A 22,195-nucleotide genomic window follows, 5' to 3' on the forward strand; every position below is an offset into this window, starting at 1 on the left:
CAGTTCACAGATTAGGAATAACTGTACAGAAATTGAGAACAAGAAATGAGATTGGGGTCCCAGATGGAGCCACACCATCAAGTGTGTAGACTGGGCTCCAGTGTCTAGTGAAGAAATTTGTGCTTAAATAGTATTTGGCAATGGAGAGCCATTAAAAAGCCATATGCAATTATTACTATTAATTATTTTTTAAGCCAGGAAATGAACGATTGAAAATGAACTAGCAGAAAAAAAAAAAAAAAAAAAGCATTACTCCTTTGCAATTTAAGTTCCCTTTCCCATCTCTAGCTGTCTGAGCTTCCACATCCCAGCCCCAGAGTCCACTGGGAGAGTTTCCCTCCCAAGCATCACGGATGGGCCCAGCCCAGACACCTTTCTCCAGTCTTCATGATCAGAGGCACTGATTGTCTGCTGTGGCATTACCTAAAGTGAGCGGTCCAGCTCAGGCTTCAGACCCTTGTGACTGAGCAAACTCATTGATGTACACAAATGAAAACCATGCCTAAATTAAAGAATGTGCATATGGGTGAACAAAGAGGGGATTTATATGGTGTGCAGGCCAAAGTGGAGGCCTAATTCCTTGGTTTTGCCCACCTTCTTCCCTAGACCTTCAGATCCCCCTACCCCTAAATATGTCAATGAAGTCCTTGGTTTCAGCTGCGGAGTCAGGAAATACAACTGGAGGTAGCATGGGATGCTGGCCTGGAGAGTCATTGTGCCCCGATCCAGCTCTGTACTCTGCTTGCCTTGGGGAGAATTGCTAAAGCTTCTGGTACCGGAATGTGTCCATGCCTAAAACGAAAGGTACTATTAACGCGCATCCACCAACTTCAGAAGGGGCCGTAGGGATGAAGATGTAATTAAAGCCTGTGAGCACTTTGTGCTTCTTGATGAAATACAACAACACCACCGTGAAGTTTTATTATCTACCGACTCTGTTTTTAAAATTGTTCCAATTCCTTTCCATTTTTCCTTTTGGGGTCTGCATAAACTTTATTAGCTATTAATTTCAAAAAAGTCCTCCTTGCACCTCAGAGCAGGATTTTATTTAGCGCCTCAGAGAATTTCTTTCCATACCGCAGACCCTCAAAGGATTCCTCTTGGTCAGGGTGGAAGAGGCCTGCGTGTGTTCAGCTGCTGAGTTCAGTTCAATTTAATAAATATTTATGGAACATCTACTAACATCTTCTTAGCCCTGAGAGGCAGGGCAGGGCTGAAACGAGTAGGAAAGGTTGTGAACTTTGGAGCCAGGCTGCCTGAGGGTTGAATTCCAGCTGACACTTCCATACGGGTCCTTGGAGAGCCTCTCATCACCTCTCTGAATCTCTGTTTGTCACTTGGAAAATGGAGATAACCCCATTCATCTCCCAGGGTAAGGTAATAAAAAGATAGAAATCTAGTGAGTGGTGGGTAGGCGCTCAGTGAGGCCTTGCCACCCTCTCTCTAGCATCAGCCTCTGGAGGAGGGGGAAGGGAGATGCCGCTTCCTCAGCTCTGTTTCTCCTCCCTGAGGCCCTCTGTCTACTCCTAAAGGCTTGTCCATCCATTTTGGAAAGAATGTCAGCCGGTTAAACCAGTGGTTCTGAAATGTTCTCATGTCAATTTCTCCTGTGCTCCTGGGCGGCTCATTTTCTCCACACACACCCTCCTCCGCCAAAATACCTCCAAGACCTCCCCATCATTACGCCCTCCACCCTCCCTCCAAACTCATTCCCAAGGAGGAGAGAAGAGCTTTCCTATTCTTTTGAGAGAGCATGCAGTGGAAGTGGCTTTGCTTTGTTGTCTCTACTTCAGAAAAGATCAAACTGTAGGCTCCATGAAGTGTCAGTCCTCCAAAGGAGGCTTCAGGCCAGAGGGAGGAGGGGTGAGACCAGGCAGGGTAGGCTGAGGCTGTCCCAGAGGGACCAGTCCAGGCAGAACCAACACAGCCTTCCAAGGTGCCCTCGCAGGGGCCCACATCACCCTGGATCTAGCCTGAAAGATGCCCCCTAGAATGTTCCCTGGCAGATATGGCTGTCCTGTCTGAGAGAACCACGATAAAGGAGTCCACACAGGATCCTGTCCTTTTCTAAATGAGGATTCTTGTCTCCCGGGACAGCGGATGCAAGGGAGCCCTTGAATAGGCACTGCAGAGGCCAACACACTTTAAATTAAGCTTCCGATGCTTAGAAGGGGCCACAGCTTCCCACAAATCCCCTGGTGCAGGCAGCTTTGAGGCAGTGTTCAGTCCGTCTGTTCTTTTAGAAGTGCGCCTTGGAAGCCAGGAGTTATTTGTTTCCAAAAGGTAGGCACTCATCAGGTGGGTGGTCTTTGCATTTTTTGTGTGCTTTGATTCCCTCCCTTTTCTTTTCAGGACTATTGAGGGGTTTGTTTTTCCCTCTCCCAGCAGTGCTCGGGGGTTTGGCTGCAGTGTGCATCTGTGTTGGGTTTTCCCACAGGCCCCTGCAAAAGCAGCCCTGTTGCCTTCAGAAAGTCCCAGGCAGCCTGTGGGGGGAGTCGGAGCTGCAGCTGTGCACCCCCTCCCTTCTGCAGCAGGCTTTGATCAGTTTTCGTGGGGGCTGAGTGCAGCCTGACCTCCCATCTCCAGCGTCTCTCAGGTGGAAAGTTCTGTTCAGCCTGTCTGTGGCTTCAAAGGCTCTCCCTCCTTCAGGCTGGGATGAGACTGATAATGGTTCTCATTTTGTTGTCGTGTGATCTCCCAGCAGCCCCCATCTTTCCATTGACAGGGTTTTACTTATTTGGTTGGGCTGCTTTGGCCAAACTCAAACTACCTTTCTGGTTGAGGAAGCACATTGACGTCCTCTCCCATTGAGGCTCCTTTGATGGCTCAGACGTGGCCTTCCAGCCCAGACAAAGGTGACCGGGCTGAGGCAGCCAGGCACCTGGCGAATCAGCATCTGGGCGTTGGGCAGGGCAGATGTCCCTCCGTGAGGGCAGAGGACTGTGTGAGCCTGCAAGTCTGTGAAGAGGAACACTCGGCTCTGCCCTTTCTACCTTTGAAGGCTAATGCAAGTCGCTGCTTTCTGCTCTAGTTCCTTGCAGGAATCCAGCGGTGGTGGCCGATGTCACACCCCACCCCATGCCCATGCCTGAACCTGGGCTGGACATAGGCAAGGCCAAAGCCCTGACATTGACAACATTTCCAAAGAACTTGAGCCATTCACTATCTTGAGAAGTGGGCACCGGGCCAGCTGAGCTTGGGGAGTTCCTGTTCCGGCCCATTATTTCCAACAGTTGTGGCCTTACAGCCTTAGTTCTCAGTCCAAGGGGTTAACAACAGCTACCTCAGCTGCTCCAGGGCCTACTTCCGGCTCCGGCCTCAAAGTGCTGCTGACCCTGTGCTTGGGCCTTCCAGCCCCTGTGTGTAAAAGGACAGGGCTGGACATCTAAGGTAGCTGTCAGCGAGTTTGCACAGGGGTTGCTGCCTCACCAAAGCTCCATGGGGCCTCGGCTGCAGCTCGTCACTCCTCATGATGTGGATAGGGTTAGGCTGCACGTTGCCCTTTGGTTTCCTCGTATTTAAAATAAGGTGGCCAAGGGCAACAGGAGCGGTCAGGAGAGCATCCTTCTTCCTCAGTCTGATAGCACAGTCTCTTCCTTCCTTTTGATCATATTCAAAACAACTGCAATAGAACAATAAGTCTGGGAGGAGGCCAGAGGGGGATTTATTATGCCGTTGTGATGTGGCACAGCCTTGCCTGACTTTATCTTGCACTGAGGTCTGCATGGGAGGAAATCTGCAGGCCTGTGGATTGTCTCTCTGAAGCTGAACTCCCTCCAACCTGAAATCTGGGAGGGCAGGGGAGATGCTGCCATGTTGGCCACACCCCAGCATGAACCATGGCAAGAGGGAGACCAGCCCAGATCTCCCAAAACTCTGAAAACATGACTGTGAGAGGCATAGGGACCCCCAACAGTCAGAGCCCGCCTGGGTTTAGCCCTATAAGAGGGGACTCCAGAAACTGAGTTTGCCCCAGGACAGGAGCTCCCTAGAGCTTTTCTTAACAGCCAGTATCCTCTCTTCCCATTCCAGCAGGAGAGGGAGATGTGTAGGGAGGTGCCCTCTGTTTGTAGCAAAGCAGGGAAAGCTCAGCAGTGGACTGTCAGCTTCTCACACCAGAAAGACCATGTGGCAGGGAGTTCTTCTCTTTTCCCAACAAGGCCGAGAGCCAAGAAAGGACCTCAGAGCCCTGGAGCTGAGAGAAAGTTGATTTGTCCCAGTTTTGACTTTATCTCCCCCTGAATGCAAATGTTTTGACATCCATCTGCTGTTAGCGGGACCCACCAGGTCATCTCAGCAACCTTCATTTCAATCAACCCATCACTCCAACCCTCACTGACAAAGAAACTCTAATGCCAGTGCTGCTACTAAAATACATACATAAATAAATACAACCTTTCTCATCTGACAGCTGGGTGCTACGGGCTGCTGGCCTGACTATCTCTGTGGGGCTTGAGCCTTTTGTAATACTGTGGCTCAAGCACAGGCAAACCTGGGATCAAGGTCTGCCTCCACCAGCATTTGCCAAATGACCTTGAACAGATTACATGACCTCCCAGAGCCTCAGTTTCCTCATCTGTAAGATGGCGATGAGAATAGCAACCATGTAGGATTGTTTTGAGGATTAAATGAGATAATGTATGTGACATACTTAGCACATGTTAAACATTCTATAGAGTGTGGTCATTATTACTACCACTATTTCAAATAGATGTGAGGATCTGATCGAACTTCCTTGGTCCTTAGTAGTGTCCTCAGGTGAACCATGAGCTCCGATCTCTGCCATGAGAAGTTAACGTATGAGGAACGCAAGAGGGAAGAGACCCGGCAGCACAACGTTTAGGAAAGTTCACCTCAGACCCCAGCAGCAAGTCCAGGGGCTGAACTCAGTCTTCTAGATGACCAGATTCTCTCTCTCTCCAGTCATTTCATCTATCTGGGCAACCCCACTGCATTAGTTTTCTAGGCTGCAGCAACAAAGTACCACGAACAGAATGGCCTAAAACCACAGAAATGTAGTCTCTATAGTCCTGGCGGCCAGAAGCCCCACGTCAAGGTTTCTGCAGGGCCAGGCTCCCTCTGAAGGCTCTCAGGGAGACCTCTTCCTCGCCTCTTCCAGCTTCTGGTGGCTCCAGGTGTTCCTTGGCTTGGGGCTGCTTGACTCCAGTCTCTGCCTCCGTGGTCACACTGTCTCCTCCTCTTTGTGACTGTCCCCCTCTGTGTCTCTTATCAGGACACCTGTCATTAGATTTAGGGCCCACCTGGGTAGTTCAGGATGATCTCATCTCAACATCCCTTTATACAAATCAGGCCATATTTACACGTTCTGGGGTAAGGACATGGACGTATCTTTTAGGGAGCCACCATTTAACCTACTGCATCCACTAACTCTGCAAAATATCACATTGGATTATGACTAAAAAGTCAGGATAAGACCTCTCACCTGGGGTGGGTGAGGGGCTCACTCCTCTCCATGGTAACATCACTGCTTCTCTGCTTAGTCTCAAGGAGGGGTCATGATCCACTACATTCAAAGAAAAATCTAGCTCTTCATTCTTTACTCATTGGCAGGGAGTGAAAACAAGTTCTTTCCGCTTAGTAAGAAACATTGCATCCAATGGGGGACTCAAGTCTGTGCTGAGTCCCAGGGCTTCCTGTTCTTAGTTGGAGATGCTGGGATTTCAAAACCCATTGTGCCCCTTAGGCTTATGAGTGCAAAAACTCACGTGTGATGAGCCCCCTTCTGGCAAAGCCCCACCAGAAACATCACTCTCTCAGTGCTCAAACCCTTCACCCTCTCCTCTTCTTGCCAACCTCCAGAGGCCCCACACTCACTGAAAAGGGGGCACAACTCTCTTTTCTCAAAGGCCTCCTCTGGCCTTGCTCTCTGACCCCTGTTGTCTATTTCCTCCTTCAGCCCCTTATTCAACCATAGAGATCCATGTCTCATAGGAAAGACATTGCCCAGGGGTTCCCAGTCCCCTGTTGGGAAGGCCTTTCCTCCAAAATTGCTGACAGTTAAGCTACCAGACTGCAAGGGAAGACAGATTATAATACAATGCGTTTTTCTGTTTCTTCCAATCAAATAATACTTCTATATAAATTTAGTATAGGTCTCAGCTCCTTCCAGGTGGTTTTAAGAAAAAAACCAGTGTTATGCCCTTTCCCTCTGATGAGTCTAATTTAATGGGGCTCTGGTGGTGGCCCTGCTTTGCCCTTCAAGAGTGTCTATGAATAACTTTGTGTTTGTAGGTTTCTTTTTAAAGGTGTTCCTCCTATTTCTGGCTCAAAGACGTTGACAAGTAGTATGTGTAGAGTTCAGTCTGCGCAAATCTGGGAGCTCTGAACACTAGATCACATATTCACAGAGTCCCCCGCCACTGGAACCTGGCTAGGGGTAGGAAAGTCACCATAACCCTACAGTCCTGTGGAAAGGGTAGAGTAGTGGGGACTAACTGGAAAGAAGTGAAAATAAGACAAAGTAGCCAGTGGAATCTCCAGTCTACCCCTTGCTTAGCTATGGAGAGCACAGCAAGACAATGGGTGAAGTCCACTGCTTCTCTGAACCATCTTTCAACTTGACTGCTGAGGGTCCACTTTCTCTCCTTTCTCTGCTTGCATGTTTGTGCAAAATTTGTGTCTTCGCATGGAGACTATGAGTTTTGTGTGCATGGAACAGAGCCCTCTAGAAGGGTCTTGTGCCACTTTAAAATGTGACTCCCAAAAAATCTGACCTGTGCTCATACATTGCTGATGGAAATACAAAATGATTCAGCCATGTGGAGAATAGTATTGCAGTTCTTCAAAAAGTCAAACATAGAATCACCATATGACTACTAAATCCACTCCTAGGTACATACCTTAAAAAATTGAAAATAGGTATTCAAATAAATACATGTGTACACAAGTTCATAGCAGCACAACATTCACAATAGTTGAAGGGTGGAACCAGCCCAAATGACCACTGATGGACGAATGAAGAACAAAATGCAGTATATCCTGACAATGGAATATTATTCAGCCATAAAAAGGAATGAGGTACTGATGCACGCTATACCATGGAGAAATCTTGAAAACATACTAGTGAAAGAAGACAGGCATAAAAGGTCACATACTATATGATTCCATTTATATGAAATATCCAGAATAGGTAAATCCACAGCAACAAAGTAGATTGGTGGGTTTCCAGGAGCTGGGAGGAGGGGGAAATGGGAACACTTGCATAATGGTTATGGGTCTTGCTTTTGGGGTGACAAAAACATTTGGAACTAGACAGAGATGCTGGTTGCACATCATGATATCTAGTTGCCATGGAATTGTTTACTTTAAAATGGTTAATTTCATGTTATATAAATTTCACCTCCATAAAAATGAAATATTTTAGAAAGAGAAAATTTAAAAAAATACCTATGTGTTCCACAAACACCACCCAACCCTTGCTCTCATTCCCATTTCCCGTTCCCTTCCTAGTAGACCTGTGTGCCCATTGTCAGTGCTATGGTATCACATCAGCTTATGGTGCAGATTACTGTCGGGCTTGTTCTTGATCCCACTTGTGAGATACATCCTCTAGAATTCCATGACTAAAGCTGAGTCTACACAGTAGCAACCAAACGTTTTAGCAGAGAACAATGGGTGTTTCACCACAAGACTCTTTCCCAATATTTTGTTTCTGTGGCAGAAAAGCGGATTTTTCTTGGCAAGATGAACAGATTTGCACATTTCTCTGTCTCTAGGAATTTCCATAGGCTGCAAGAAGAAAAAGAACACAAGTGTCAAGATACCTAGAAAAAGATGTTGAAGGCTTGCATAAAACCTACTAAGCCTAAAACTGTTGTTTATTGAAGTCATGGGGAAAAAAGTTCATGCCCCTATTCTGTTTGTTCCAACCTCATTTGAAGAGTTGAGAGAGAACTTGTAGTTCTGTGCTTCTAGAACAGAAAAGATTTGGAACCTCAAAGAGAAAAATGCCCATAGGGAGAACTGGGGACATGGAGATGCCCTGCGTTAACTAGGGCAGAAAGTTGTAGTCTGTTGATGGAACTGTCATTCACTCATGCACCTGAACCCTTAAAGTCATTCACGAGGGTGGAAAGCAACTTCTTCCGAGCTCTTGTTAATGTTGATATTTTGACCTCCTCCTATGAATCACAAATGTTCTTAATGGAATTCATTCATTCACTGCATATGGTCCTGCCATGCACCAGAAGGCAATAGGCCAAGCCACTGGCTGAAGAAGACCCCGTCCCTGCCTTGCTGCATAAGCAGCTCAGTGAAAAAGCCAGGCAGACATACCAGGAACATCACAGCGATACGCAAGTGCTCAGACAGAGGTATCAGGCCATGGGAGCACCAGGGAGTCACTGCATCTGGGCCCTGTCAGAGTTGGGGACAGTGGAGCCCAGTGTTAAAGGAAGATGGTGACAGGAGACCAGCATTGCAGGCAAGTACGCACAGCATCCACACTGGCCCAGAGACATGGACCCAGGTGGCATATCTGGGGAACACTGCTGCAGACAGGAGAGAAGGGAACATCGCTACAAGAGGAGAGGAGGCTGTCAGGGCAAGTTGGGGCCAGGCTGGAAAGGGTCTTACATTTGACCCATTTTTTTCTGCTGACTTTTTCTTTTTCATAGGAACAACAGCCAAATATTTGTCATAAATCATTTTCCTTCATCCTGTCAGTAGCCCCCTTTTACCAATGAATATACTGAGGTTCAAAGAGGTTAAGTAATTCCAAAGAGGGATGCACACATCACCAGAACATACGAGAAACTGCTTGTCAATGACTGAGTGGTTACTGCTGGGGGAAGCCAGGATGGAAGGATGGGACCAAAAGGACAAAGGCAGCTTTAATTGCATCAGTAACATTTCATTTCTTAAGCTGGGTTTGGGTACATGGACGCTCTTTGTGCCTTTTTGTTTGTGTGAAATTTTCATAATGACTCTTAAAGCCACTGGACTTGTGTGTTAGGGCAGCATCTTTGCTTGAAAGGAGGCAGTGTCTGAGGCTGAGGGTCCCTTGAGAACACAGGGGCTGCCCTTAATATCCAAATGCTTGATGGGTTTTTCACTGTGGTTAAGAGGTAAGTCACTATTTGTTCTACCTAGTCAAGGCCTCAGAGCTGACACTTCTACAGAAAAAGCAGGACAGACGGGTTTGATTCTCCTGGTTCCCTTGGGCAGGAACTGAATGTTTCCCATCTAGGGGCATATGAGCAGAGAGGAAGGGGTCTGAGCCCCCCAGTGTGTCCTCAGTTACCACTTCTACGTGGCTTGGCAGCCTGTGCTTCGCGTTCCTTTTCAAGTGCATTTCCCTTCAAGTTAACACTGTTTGCTTCCTCCGCTAGAGCATCCTGCCCCCTCCAGCGTAGCCCTGAGAAGGAGACCCAGCCCCCTGCCTTCCTGGCATGCAGAACTTAAAACAAGAGCTCTCTGCCATCGGACATCCTTACCATTTCCAGCTATTGAGTGTAATCAGGTGTGCCAGGATCTGATTTCAAAGCCAAAAGCAAAGGGGCTCGGAGGAATCCTCTCTCGGTTGCGCCAGTGGAAGACAAAGGGGTCTGAACAAACAGGATGCACTGAGAGCTGTGGAGAGCACTCCCCAGCAAGCAGGATGGGCAGGATGCAGGGTTGGAATAGTTGACCTGTAAGCCTGGGCGTTGGCATGTGAGGCAGTCATACCCAAGAGAAGCAAGGCAGGGCATGAACAGATGCTGATTCATCTGACAGCCTCTCTGGATGGTTCCTGGTAGACAGTCATGCTCTTCCAGGGCCCAGGGAGTTATATAATCCCCACCTGACTAGAAGATCCCGACTCTGGCCATTCACCTTGCAAAGAATGCTGACATTTCTAGAAATCAGAGCAAACCCACTATGCCTTGTAGGGCAGATGAGCAGTACTCAGGAATCCACAAGAAAGTCAGAACGATGCGCTGTGGAGGTGGAGAAGACCCACTGGTTGCACCCCAATGTCTGGGTCCTGATGGATCCATTTTTTTCTGTCCGTTTCTATCTCTTATCCCATATTCTGCTTGCTGGGCTTGGGAACCTACATCTAGTAAACTCTCCCGATCATTAACTGGATAAAGAGTTAAAAGTCATTCCAGAGAACATGACCCTTCTTGGGAGGCTATAGTCTGAGGGAAAATTTCAGTATTTCCTTTTTCCTTCTCACTGCCCCCATTTTTATATGGCAGGAATCAGAGATGAAAACAAATGCTGTAACAAACCTGACTTGAAGGCAAACAAAGATCATCAAAGGCAACAAGAACAGGAAGCAGCTTACAGTGGGAAGAAAGTGCCCATCTAGACTGACCCCTCACTGATGGTGAAACTTAGTGGTGCTGCCCCAGTTCACCATCTTTCAGAGATAGCCTTGCTGGTGTTTTCAACCGGGGGTGCTTGGAGTATTGCCCACAGACACCTCTGACTGTTACAGTGCCTCGGGGAATGCTCCTGGCATTTTCTGGATGAGGCTGCAAGTACAAATGTCCTCCAGTACACAGGATAGTCACACAACCGAAGAACTACCCCCACCCTTTTTCTAATAGAGCAGTACTGGTGAAATTGGTCTTTTTTTTTTTTTTTTTTTTTTTGAGACAGTCTCACTCTGTCACCCAGGCTGGAGTGCAATGGCGTGACCTCAGCTCACTACAACCTCCATCTCCTAGGTTCAAGGGATTCTCCTGCCTCAGTCTCCTGAGTAGCTGGGATTACAGGTATGTGCCACCATGCGCAGATAATTTTTTTTTGTATTTTTAGTAGAGACGGGGTTTCACCATGTTGGCCAGGCTGGTCTCGAACTCCTGACCTCAAGTGATCTGCATGCCTCGGCCTCCCATAGTGCTGGGATTACAGGCGTGAGCCACCGCGTCCAGCCAGAATTGGTCATTTCTGACACTCAGCTGAACCTCGAGCCCCTCCAACCTGGAGCCTTTGAACATGAAACCTGTAGAGAGAATCTCTGAAAAGAATCCAATTCTAAAGGCCACTGTTGGTTCTAGATGAAATAAAAAGCACACAGAAAATGAAAACCCACCTGACATCTGTAGTTCATCAATTGCCTTTAAAGGCAACTCTTATACAAACTCCAAAATTCCCAAGAGAAATTCTAACCTGGCATAAAGCATCAGGAGATTTATGGAGATGCTTTCTCCCAGGGCTAGAGTTCTGGGAACCGGAGATTCAGAGGCTGCCTCTCGGCTTCTATAAAATAGGTCTGGGACATACATTAGGTTGTTTTGTCCCTATACAGTGTAAATAGCTGGCGCGTGACACTTCAGCAATGGCTAAAAAATAAAATCCGAGCTAATCGTGGGTATATGGAAAGCACAACAAATGTGCAAGTTGCAAATGATTTCTATCTATGTAAAATGGCAACATGATTGGGGCTCTTCTTTAGTATGGCCAGGGTGGAAGCTGAGTATGAGGTCCTTGGGGGAATTCTAACTACATGAAATTGACTAACTAGGGCTGTTTTTTTCTTGGAGGGAGCAGGTAGAAACCAGCAGATACCATCCAGATTTTTCTTAAAAGGAGAGACTTGATGAATCCATCATTCTACTCATAAGCAAATGCCTTTCACAAAGAATTTGAATTCTAGTGAGATTTTGAGCACAAAGCTGCAATGTCTTTGAGAACTTGATTTATGATTCAAGATGAACTGCAGCTAACTCTGGGGTCATTCAGCCAGGGGGGATGGGAAGGGTAGACCCATTAATCAAAAGGTAGCAGGGGACCCCTCCAGGTGAGCCAAATGCACAAAGGGAGGAAGTGAGTCCAGGTGGAAAAAGAGACTCCTCCCCTCATCTCTGGTGTCGCTGGGAGACAGCTCTGCTTCAGGGAAGCTCGGAGGGATGGTCTAATGTACATTCTCTCAAAGAATCAGAGAGGCTGCAGCTTGTCTGAGAAGAATTTAAATCCTGGCTCTGATACTCACGAGCTCTATGACATTAAGCAAGCTATCTAAATCTGAATCTTGGGCCCTTCCAAGATGGGGATAATGGTACCTGCCTCAGAGGGTTGTTAGGGAAATAAGCAGGCATTTACTGAGTACCTAATACATGCCAGGCTTGGTATGAGGTCCTAGAGAGACAATGGTAGAAGGGTTGACAGTTTCATGAAATCACTTCTATAGTTCACTAGGCACAGACACTGCCTATCATTTGGTAGCCGCTCAACAAATGTTACTTCCCTTCCCCTTATAATCTGTACCACTGGGCACCTGCTATGTGCAAGCTTTTGTGTAGGCCCTTGGACCTGACATCAAGTAGCAATTTGTAACTTCAAAACTGGTTTCATACACGAGAACAAATGTCAGCAGTTTTTGCACTTGCTCATAGAGAGATAGGAGGAGGGATTTTGAGCTCACAAATCCCCTTAGTTGTAGCAGCCCTTCTTTTATTGATGTTATATCCTGGACTTCTAAGAAAGATCCAACCTATTTATTGCAGGTCATTAATATACCTGACACTGCTATAGGTGCTTAACTCAATGAATAAATCAAAGACACCTGCCCTCCAGGACTTATATGGTAGCAGAGAAGACACAGAACGAAGGGTAAACATTGTGAGCTATGGATTATTTATTACCTTGTATAGCGATAAGTGCTTTGGGAAAATATAAGTAGAGCAGGATGGGGGTAAGCAGAGTGGGCTGCAATTTTAAGTGGGTCAGTCTCATAGAGAAGGTGATATTTTAGCAAAAACTTAAAGGTGAGGGAGTCATCTATTATGTGAGGAAAGGAAGTGAGGGAGTCAGCTATGGTACTCTGGAGAAAAGGGTTCCAGCAAAGGGTTCAGAAGTGCAAAGGCCCTAAGGTGAAAGCCTGCCTGTGACAGGGGTCAGCTAGGAGGCAGTGTGGCTGCAACAGGTGAGCAAGTGAGGAGCTGTGAGAAGCAGGGAAGCAGGTGCCGCTGGAATTGGTGGGGCTTTCTAGGCCTGTGGAAGGACTCTGCTTTCAGTCTGAGTGAAAAAGGGTTATTTGAGAGTTTTGAGCAGAGGAATGGCATGATCGATTTATGTCTTAAAAATGGAGAGGAGGTCATAAACTCAGGCTCAGGCCTTCCATGAAGGTTGGAAAACCATCCATTTATCTACCCTGTCATCTTCACAGGCCCCCTGGCATGAAGATTAGGCAGATTATTTCTATTCCCATTTTACAAACTGGGGAATTGGGACTCGGGAAGGCTATGGGCATTCTCTGAGGGCCCAGAGCTGGAAGGTGGTAGGCTGGGGACTGAATTCTTGCAGTGCCCCCCAACTTGGACTAAGATGGGTTTCTGGACACTAGGAGCTGTCTGCTCCACAGTGTCCACGGGGCTTTCATGCATCCTTGAGGATTGTTTTGGTGCAGAGAAAAGACCAACTGGGGCTACTTTGGTTTTTGAAATTAATATTTATTACATGTTGTTACACGTTGAAAAAACTCGGTTTTCTTTTAGGCTTTAAAGTGTATCTTATAAATCTTATTACATTCTAGTTATAAATCATAAATGGTCAGTGACAGTTTGTGGATGATGTCCTCACATTTCAAAAGATCCTTCCTTACCTTATGCCTCAATAACGAACACGGTGCATTGCACCTAGTACATCCCACATCATATATCTCAGAGTCAATCTCAACAGAAAGGAAGAGGAAGGGCTGCTGCGGGCCTGCAGTGGGGATGCAACTTGGCCAGGCACTAATCCATGACCAGGGCTGGGGCTCCAGTCCTCAGGGTCTGTGGAGTGGGCTTACTGGCAGGCACTGGCCGCTGGGCAGGGTGCCATAGGAAGGACATTGGAGAGGCATCCGAATGTAGGAAGAAAGGGAATGTTTTCCCTTTCCCTATCTCCTAGCTCCCTTTTTATCCTTAACTCTGGAGAAAAATTTGTGACTACAAAGTTGTAGGCTGGTTTTGCTTCCACCATGTTAATGAGCAGAGGCTCCAGGGGCAGTTTGACAGTGTAAGGCCCCTCTGAGGAGGCCTCCCATTGCTTATCTCAGCCTTTTTCTAACTCCCTGCTCTCCCCTTGGCCTCTCCATGGTCCATCTTTCTCTCTGCTGTCTTTCCTGCAGCGTTCCTCCCTGCCCCTCCCTTCTTTTGGCCTTGGGAGCTCTCCACCCTTCCCCTCCCAACATTTTCCCTCCATACCCCACGCTCTTTGTTGCTGAATTCAAGGTTCTCAATACAATAAAGCTTTGATGATTTGCCCCAATTGAGAAGGAGTGTCAGCTTAAATTAATGAGGAGTCTGAATAATAGAATTTTAAAGCAAAGTTTAGTTGCTTTCATGTTGTTAAGACATCCTTTCCAGAGAGAAGAGTTAGCATTTAAATGCAGTAATAGTTGATGTCGAGAAATGGGGCAATATGTCTTAGAGAATCTTTTCAGTAATCTACCAGAAACGAATCGCTTATAACTAGCATATACTTTCTTTGAATCAGAGTGTTTCTGCCTTTAAAACCTTTCAATTTTAGTGACCAACATTTTTTAAATCACTGATTTTATCAGACTTCTGTCAGATCCACAAGTTTCAACCCCTGAGTTCTTCATGGCAGAGACATTTCCACATTGAAAGTCTCTCTAGAAATTTTTCATTTCCAATGACATAAGCAATACATGAATATATTCTCTTTGCAAAAAAATTGATACTTTAAAAATAAATTAAAATCACATAAATAATAAAATCATTTCTGCTATCCCATTTATATTACTTTCTTTAAGGTGCTAACAATGTATTCTCCATAACAAATCATTCTGCACAGAAGTCCCTTCTCCAGCGTCCTATCCAAAAGGCAACCATCCACACTTGATTGGATCTTACAAGTTTAAAAAATAAGTAGTGGCTGAGGTAGTTACGGCTCTCAGCTTCCCAGTTTGTCTTTATTCTGGAATTCTCCCCACTTCCCTACCACATCTCTGCATGTTCCATTCGCATATATCTGCCAGGAAAACTCACCAAGTGAAGCACATCTGCCAAATGTTAATAATTAGGAAATCTAGATAAGGGTATTTGGGTGTTCATTATATTATTTTCTTTATTTTCTGAATGTTGAAATTTTTCACAATGAAAAAAGAAAGAAAAAGAAAAACTCACCAAATTCTAAGAACAACGAAACAGCAAATGACCCTGAGAAGAAGAAAGGGCTGGTTCTAGTTACTGCTATTTTCCTCTTCCTACAGAGTCCCAGCCCTGCACTGGGAAAGGCTGTGCCTCATCTGTGGGAATAGGAACATAGAAATGCCTGGTGTATTTCTTAGTAATGTGTCCATGTTTTCAAGCTCTTTCACACTTGTTCTTCTTTTACTTGCACAACAAGCCTTTAGGGGGTATAAAAGGCGGTGGGTTTCCCCCATTTTACAGAAATGGTATTTTTGGAAACCAAGAGGTTTCATGATACTAGCTAATAATACCAGCTCACAGTTACTGCCTTCTTACTAGGCAGCAGGCATTGTTCTAGGTAGTTACATGCATTAAATAATTTTAACCTTACAATAACTCTAAGAATTATGTGCATAATTGCCTGAGATCACAAAGCTAGTAAGTGGTGGATTGCAGTATGAACCCAGGCAGTCTACTTATGAGCCTAAACTCACAAGCATTTATATCCTCATGTGATAACATTACAGATGCCTTTCTAGCATCCCGAGAGTGGAAATCTGGCAGCCTCCAGGGTGCATTCGGACTACAAAAGCATTCATTTGGCTTATACGGTATTTTATAATTTTTGAATTTCAAGATTTATTTAAAGAAAAATTTAATACAAAAAAAAAAAAAACTTAGCTGGGCGTGGTGGCGTGCACCTGTAATCCCAGCTACTTGGGAGGCTGAGGCAGGAGAATCACTTGAACCTGGGAGGTGGAGGTCGTGGTGAGCCAAGATTGCACCATTGCACTCCGCCTTGGGCAACAAGAGCGAAACTCCGTCTCAAAAAATAAATAAATAAAATAGTGAAAAAATTTATCTGAAAACCCAGATTTCTGGCTTCCCTTGTAAAATCAGACGTTCTGGCAACATGAGGCCAGCATCCCACAAGATAACAATTGACTGGAGCTGAGAATGTGAAAGAGAAATTTTTCATGACAGTTGTTAAAGACTTTAAGTAAGACTTTATTCAAGAAGGAACACTGCAATGGGGTTTTGCAGCCGTGGAGAGAGATGGGCTCAACTCCGAATACAACAAGGAAAAGTGGTAATTTATAGCCAAAGAGCAGGGTGGATGTCAGTGGATGAAAAATTACTAAGAAGAAACACCAAGGCTGGGGGATTCTGGCTAAACTGACATGGCAGGATTCTTACTGAAGGCAGGCAAGGGTGATAGGATATTAAGGGTGGGGGCTGAGGAATTTGATTAGGTACTGAGGGTGATCAAATACAAAGGGTGGGGAATTTTCACTCAATTGACTTAGCAGGATTCTTGCTAAAACTGGACTAAGCAAGCCAAGGACAGAGCCCAAGGTTGGGGCCTAGTCAGAAAGAGGACTCAGAGGAGCCTGACTCAAGTTTGGTCAGAATGACAGTCTTTGTCAGTAACTGCTGCCCCTTTACATACGGTAGGCTCTCTCTAATCTGTCAGTCCCTACAACTGCCTATTATTGCACCTGGCCTCTTTCTGCAACTCTTTTTACCTGTCTAGCATGGACATTTGAGTTTGTAACCCCTGTATTATTGAAAAAAAAAAGACAAACCCTAAAGAAACAGAATGTAATTTTTGTCCTGGTGCCATCAACACACTGCCAAAGTCATTTATTCATTCATTTGTCTTTCCATGTAATAACCATCCATTCATGTATCCATCCACACACGTTTTCATTCTTCCTATGTCATGCACCCTCCCCACCTAGCTTAGCAATTCTCAAACTGCATAGTCATACTTGCATTTCTTGGCCAGAATCTACTTTTTTCCCAATCAGATAAGAAGGGCAAGATCAGATGATAAGGGATGTTCTGTGAGGAAAACAGTTATTGTAGGTGTTATAAACTGAGCTGTGTCCCCTCAAAATTCATATGTGAAGTGCTAACTTCCAATGAGATTGTATTTGGAGACAGGGCCTTTAAAAGAAGGTAATTAATGACCAGGCGTGGTGGCTCACACCTGTAATCCAACACTTTGCGAGGCCCAGTCAGGCAGATTACCTCTGGTCAGGAGTTCAAGACCAGCCTGGCTAACATGGTGAAGCCCCATCTCTTCTAAAAATACAAAAATTAGCCAGGTGTGGTGGCACATGCTCGTAGTCCCAGCTACTCGGGAGGCTGAGGCAGGAGAATTGCTTGAACCTGGCAGGTAGAGACTGCAGTGAGTCAAGATCATGCCACTGCACCCCAGCCTGGGCAACAGAGTGAGGCTTAACTAAAAAAAAAAAAAAAGTAATGAATTGCACATCATGGTCAGCAACCGAAAATAAAATAAAAGGATGTAATTAAGGTTAAACAAGGTCATAAATATGAGGTCCTAGCCTCATGGTGACCTCAAACCAAAAAACATACAATGGACACACAGAAAATAAAAAGCAAGAAGATACAGTTCTAATCCAATAGAACCAGTGTCTTTATAAGAAGTGAATGAGACACTAGGAGCTCACACACAGAGAACAAGCCATGTGAGGACACAGAGAGATGATGTCTACCTGCAAGCCAAGGGGAGAGGCCTCCGGAGAAACCAAACCTGCTGGAGCCTGGATTGTGGACTTCCAGTCCAGAACTGTGAGAAAATACATTTCTGATCTTTAAGCCTTGCAGTTTGTGGTATTCTTTTATGCAGCCTGAGCAGACTAATACAGCAAGGAACTGTTGTCCATGTGCCCTCTGCCTTTTCACTCCTTTTCACCCTCCCCACTTTCCCTGAACAGGCAGTCACCTAACATCCAAGGCCATGTGAATAGGTACTAAGAGAAGGTGTTGGTAATCCCAGTTAAGAAGGTCTACGGTTTCTCCAGTGGTGTGATCGCACCATCAGGATGGGCTTTGAGGGTGGGAAAGGGATGAGGAGATGCCACTAAAGAATTTTGCCAGCAAGATGAACTCAGGCCATCTCACTAAACCCTGTGTGCTTGAAATGGGGAGTTGATGCTTAAAGTTTACAGACTTTGGAGTTGAGGTGTGGGCATGAAAAATATTAGCAAAACCCAAGATGGCTTAAGGTTCATCCAGCTAGTTGGTTGGGTTTAACAAGCAGTTTTTGTCTGGAGATCCTGAGTCCAGCTTAAACAGTGAGGGTCAGAATAATCACTGCAAAATTTGCTTCATTTTAAGCTTTCCTCCGGCTTTTCACCAGGTGTTCTAGTTACAGAGGCTTATGTTATTGACATAAAGATAGGTGGTTGTTGATTAACTCCGGAGGGGCATAGAGAACTGGGAGAAAGCCAAACTGGCTTCTGCTTCATCTTTGTATCAACTTTCAAGCTGTTAGATTGGTAATGACTGTGGGGTTTGGACAATGGTGTTGGGATGAGAGGCTGGACAAACCCCATATAGGTTTCTGGGCCCCAGAGGACAGCCAGTGGCAATAGACTTAAACCTCCGATTCTAAATAGAATGGGCACGGATCTGGAGGTGCTCTGGAGGAACTGACTAGAACCCCACAGTAGCAGGGTTGGAAACACTATCATAGGCTCCTAGGGAAATGTTGCAATTCTAGTCACTAGATAAAAGTGTCAGTCACAGGACAAAGTTTGACCGATGATTTAATCACCTTTGACATACTCGGAGCTCAAAAAAGGGCAAGGAAACACAGACATTTAGACTAGCCTCTCCTTCACTCCTAGACTCACGTCCACTAAAAATAATATGGGCAGACTGAAATTTGAATGCATTTGGTTTGGGTTTGGCTTTTAGCCATCTGATGAGGTACAAAAGTAATGGTATCTAATGAATAAATGGTAAAGCATACTATCACAATTCAGTTTTCCCCCCAATCCTCTGGTTGATGCATGAATTCATATAAAGCACAATTTCTCTGACTCATTTGAAATAGGGCAACACCACACATGACTAGTCGTCCAAAAACCATCATGGAGATTTGTGAATAACTTCCAATAAAGAGCTGTGGGCACTGAGAACACAACTGGCAAAAACTTGATCCAAACCGAGTCCTTCACTTGTGTTTTAAAATCTTAGTTTGAAAGTTATTTGGGACTTCTTAGTCAAGAATCTGGACTTTACAAGACCTGAGGGTGGGGGCTGGAGAAAGGCAAGGATAAGGGATAGGGACAAGGGATCCTTGCAGGGGACAGAGAAGACCTTGGGGGTTAATGAAGAGGGAATATCTTCCCACTCGCTTGGTCAGGGTTCCCCATTGGAAGTTCCTCTTGCTTCTGCTGATGTCTGTTTTTTGGGAAAAGGAAGTAACTCCAAAGACTGGTGGAAGGAGGAAAGGTAGCTGGGTCCCATGGTGGGAACACAATTTTCTTTAGCTGAGAGAGGGATTTTATTTTCATTCCTCTTTTCATTAGACACCTTCCCCAATCTTCTGTATATTCTTAAATAATTCTCAACAGCTCTTCCTTCCCACTCACTAGTCCTATACCTCTGTGACTGGGCACTTTAACAGGGTAAAAAGTAAGATCCTGGAGTCAGGGGCTGGAGGTGAGCAGTGAAAGGAGATGCCTAGGCTGTGAGGGTGTAAGGGGACCAGGTCTACAGTTATGAGCAGGAAGCAAGAGGGAATGAGTATACTTGCGGTAGTCCAGTTAGAGGGTATAAAGCATGCCCTGGAGTTCATCACTGTCTTGCCCTCTCACAGCCCCTCTACAAAAAGCTGGCCTTCCCACACCTCCTGTTGCTTGGGCAGCCATGTTTCCAGCGACTTCCTTAGCCAACAAGGATTTGGTTAGCTAGTGACCAATGATGTTGTCTGAGACAAAACACTAAGATAAGTCCGAGCTAATCAGATTCTCTCTTCAGAATTTTAACCAAGGAAAAAAGCCAATGGGAACTGAAGTTGAAAGGCTAAGGGAGAAACACAGGGTGAGCCACGTGCAAACTGAAGTTTTGAGTAAATAAACTATAGTATGCAGGACAAAATCTGCTGGGAGAGTGGAGTAGCCCTGGGCAGACATGTAGAGAAAAGCAGAGACCCCAGGATAATGAATTCCCAGGGCTGCCTCCCCTCCAGAAGGCTTTCCAATTCTGCACCACCTATATCCTTAACAGTATGTGTCCTCTTTTACCGGAGATAATTGAGACTCCCCTTCCCAATGAAAATAGCCCAACTGGGCCGGGCGCAGTGGCTCACGCCTGTAATCCCAGCACTTTGGGAGGCCGAGGCAGGCGGATCACGAGGTCAGGAGATCGAGACCGTCCTGGCTAACACGGTGAAACTCCGTCTCTACTAAAAATACAAAAAATTAGCCGGGCGTGGTGGCGGGCGCCTGTAGTCCCAGCTACTCGGAGGCTGAGGCAGGAGAATAGCGTGAACCCGGGAGGCGGAGCTTGCAGTGAGCCGAGATCGCGCCACTGCACTCCAGCCTGAGCGACAGAGCAAAACTGTCTCAAAAAAAAAAAAAAAAGAAAAAGAAAAAAAGAAAATAGCCCAACTGTAACTAAAAGTTTGTACAAGTCTCATGTAGGTAGGTTGAAAGTTGAATTATTGTCTGAAGACATTTGCTTTAGTGAGAGTGAGTCGGCTGGCTCTCAGCAAACATGGCCTACCACCACAGCTTGCTTGGAAGCAGCTTGTGTACTTGAGATTAGGTTTTAGGCAGGAAATAGTGTGACCTAATTTCTCCTTTGTTCTTATCACCTCAGGGTACGCTAAGTCTATGTTTGAGACCTGAAGAAAGGAAGTCTTGGCATCTACAAAATATTGGTTTGGTCTGAGAAAGTTAAATCCCTGTTAAGTCACCAAAATCCAAGTCCACAAATCTGAGGAAAGCTTTAAAACCATGATTTTTTCATTGGTTGAAAGGAGTAAAGAGGTGTGGTGGTCATGTTGGTTCACCAACAAGAGTTGATGAATCATTTGTTATCTCCCATTTCAAGGCTCAGGAGGGCTAAACTGGAAGGAAAACCAAAAGCAGCTCTTGTCAATATGAGACCTCCTTCATCTCTTATGTCCTCAGCTTTGGAAATGCCCCTGGGCAAGGCTGCCATCAGCACTTGACTGAAAACACATGGAGGCAGCCCATTCGGAGCAGGAATTCATTATTGAAAGAATAATAAGGGAAAGTTTCTCTCTCTCTCTTGCAGGGAGAGCTGCTTTCTGGAAAAGTCACAGGGCTTTGAAGGAACGTGCATCATGTCTGGTAACAAGCGGCAGAATGGAAATGGAAGGGCACATTTCCAAAAGTCTTTTCACACAAGGCATGAGGGCCTGGGGTCACTCAAACTAGTTGTTCTATCTTAAATGTGTCATGAAATCAGGCTATGGCTCCCTTGAACCCACTATCCCTTCCCAGAGTTACTTGTGTCTGAAAGCTCTAGAGGAAAAGTATCCAGAGTTAAGTGGTCTTTCCTGGCTACCCCTCTATTTCAAAAGGTCACCTGTGGACTAAACTAGGCTGCAAAACTGTTTGGTCTTCCTTAACACTACCCCATAAATCTTTGATGTATGCCAGGTAATCTGAGGGAAAGGTATATATAAGCGTGAATATGGAAGAAGGAAACATTTGCAAGCCCGCTGTGCATGCCAAACATCACAGGTGTTCACCAATATCCAGTTCCCCTTTCCTTCAGAACATTGAGGAAGTGGTACCTTCCTGCCTCCTGGAAGTTAGGAGTGGCTGCATGGCTGCACGGCCAGGAGAGTAGAAGGAATGTATATCATTTTTTGAGGGAAGGACTTAATTATCAGTGCTCAATCTCTCTCTCTTTCTTTCTTACTTTCTTCTCTCTCTCTCCCCCATCCACCTCTCCCTTCCCCTACTGTGGCAACTGTGGCAGTGCATGTTAATACTGAAGTGCAATATTGAGTCACACATGGAGAGCTTGTCTGGAGAGTCTCAGACATGCATGGATTTTGCAAGTCACTGAGATCTGGGGGGACTGTTTGATAGGGAACAAAACCAAATGTGTCCTGACTTATGTCTAGTGATTTATTGGTTTCCTCTCCTCCCAGATCTATTTGGAGTTTTGGAAAATATGTGTTCCATCTGAACCCTGCCCTCACTGAAATTCAGAAGTAGGCAGTGTGTTTTCTCTCACACTTAGGATGTTTGGCTGAGAAGTGTGATGAGTGCCTTCTCTCCATTTGTGCAAAAGAAGCCTCT

The 22,195-nt window shown here is 45.6% G+C and overlaps 1 protein-coding gene across 19 annotated transcripts in view; it reads right to left on the reverse strand.

Moving 5' to 3' along the window:
• RAD51B (RAD51 paralog B) overlaps positions 1–22,195 on the reverse strand; it is an 890,780-nt gene that overhangs the window by 184,902 nt on the left and 683,683 nt on the right. For 5 of the 19 annotated variants that reach the window (XM_063644442.1, XM_055289052.2, XM_063644438.1 and 2 more), the window contains one exon: positions 7,113–7,749. The exons of the other annotated variants lie outside the window; for them this stretch is intronic. In XM_063644442.1, coding sequence (XP_063500512.1) covers positions 7,733–7,749 — 17 coding nt within the window. In that variant the 3' untranslated portion in view covers positions 7,113–7,732. Of the gene's footprint in view, positions 1–7,112; positions 7,750–22,195 lie in introns of those variants that run through there. 19 annotated transcript variants of the gene reach the window in all.

Source organism: Symphalangus syndactylus, chromosome 8, assembly GCF_028878055.3.
Source record: "Symphalangus syndactylus isolate Jambi chromosome 8, NHGRI_mSymSyn1-v2.1_pri, whole genome shotgun sequence".
NCBI classification, from domain to species: Eukaryota; Metazoa; Chordata; class Mammalia; order Primates; family Hylobatidae; genus Symphalangus; species Symphalangus syndactylus.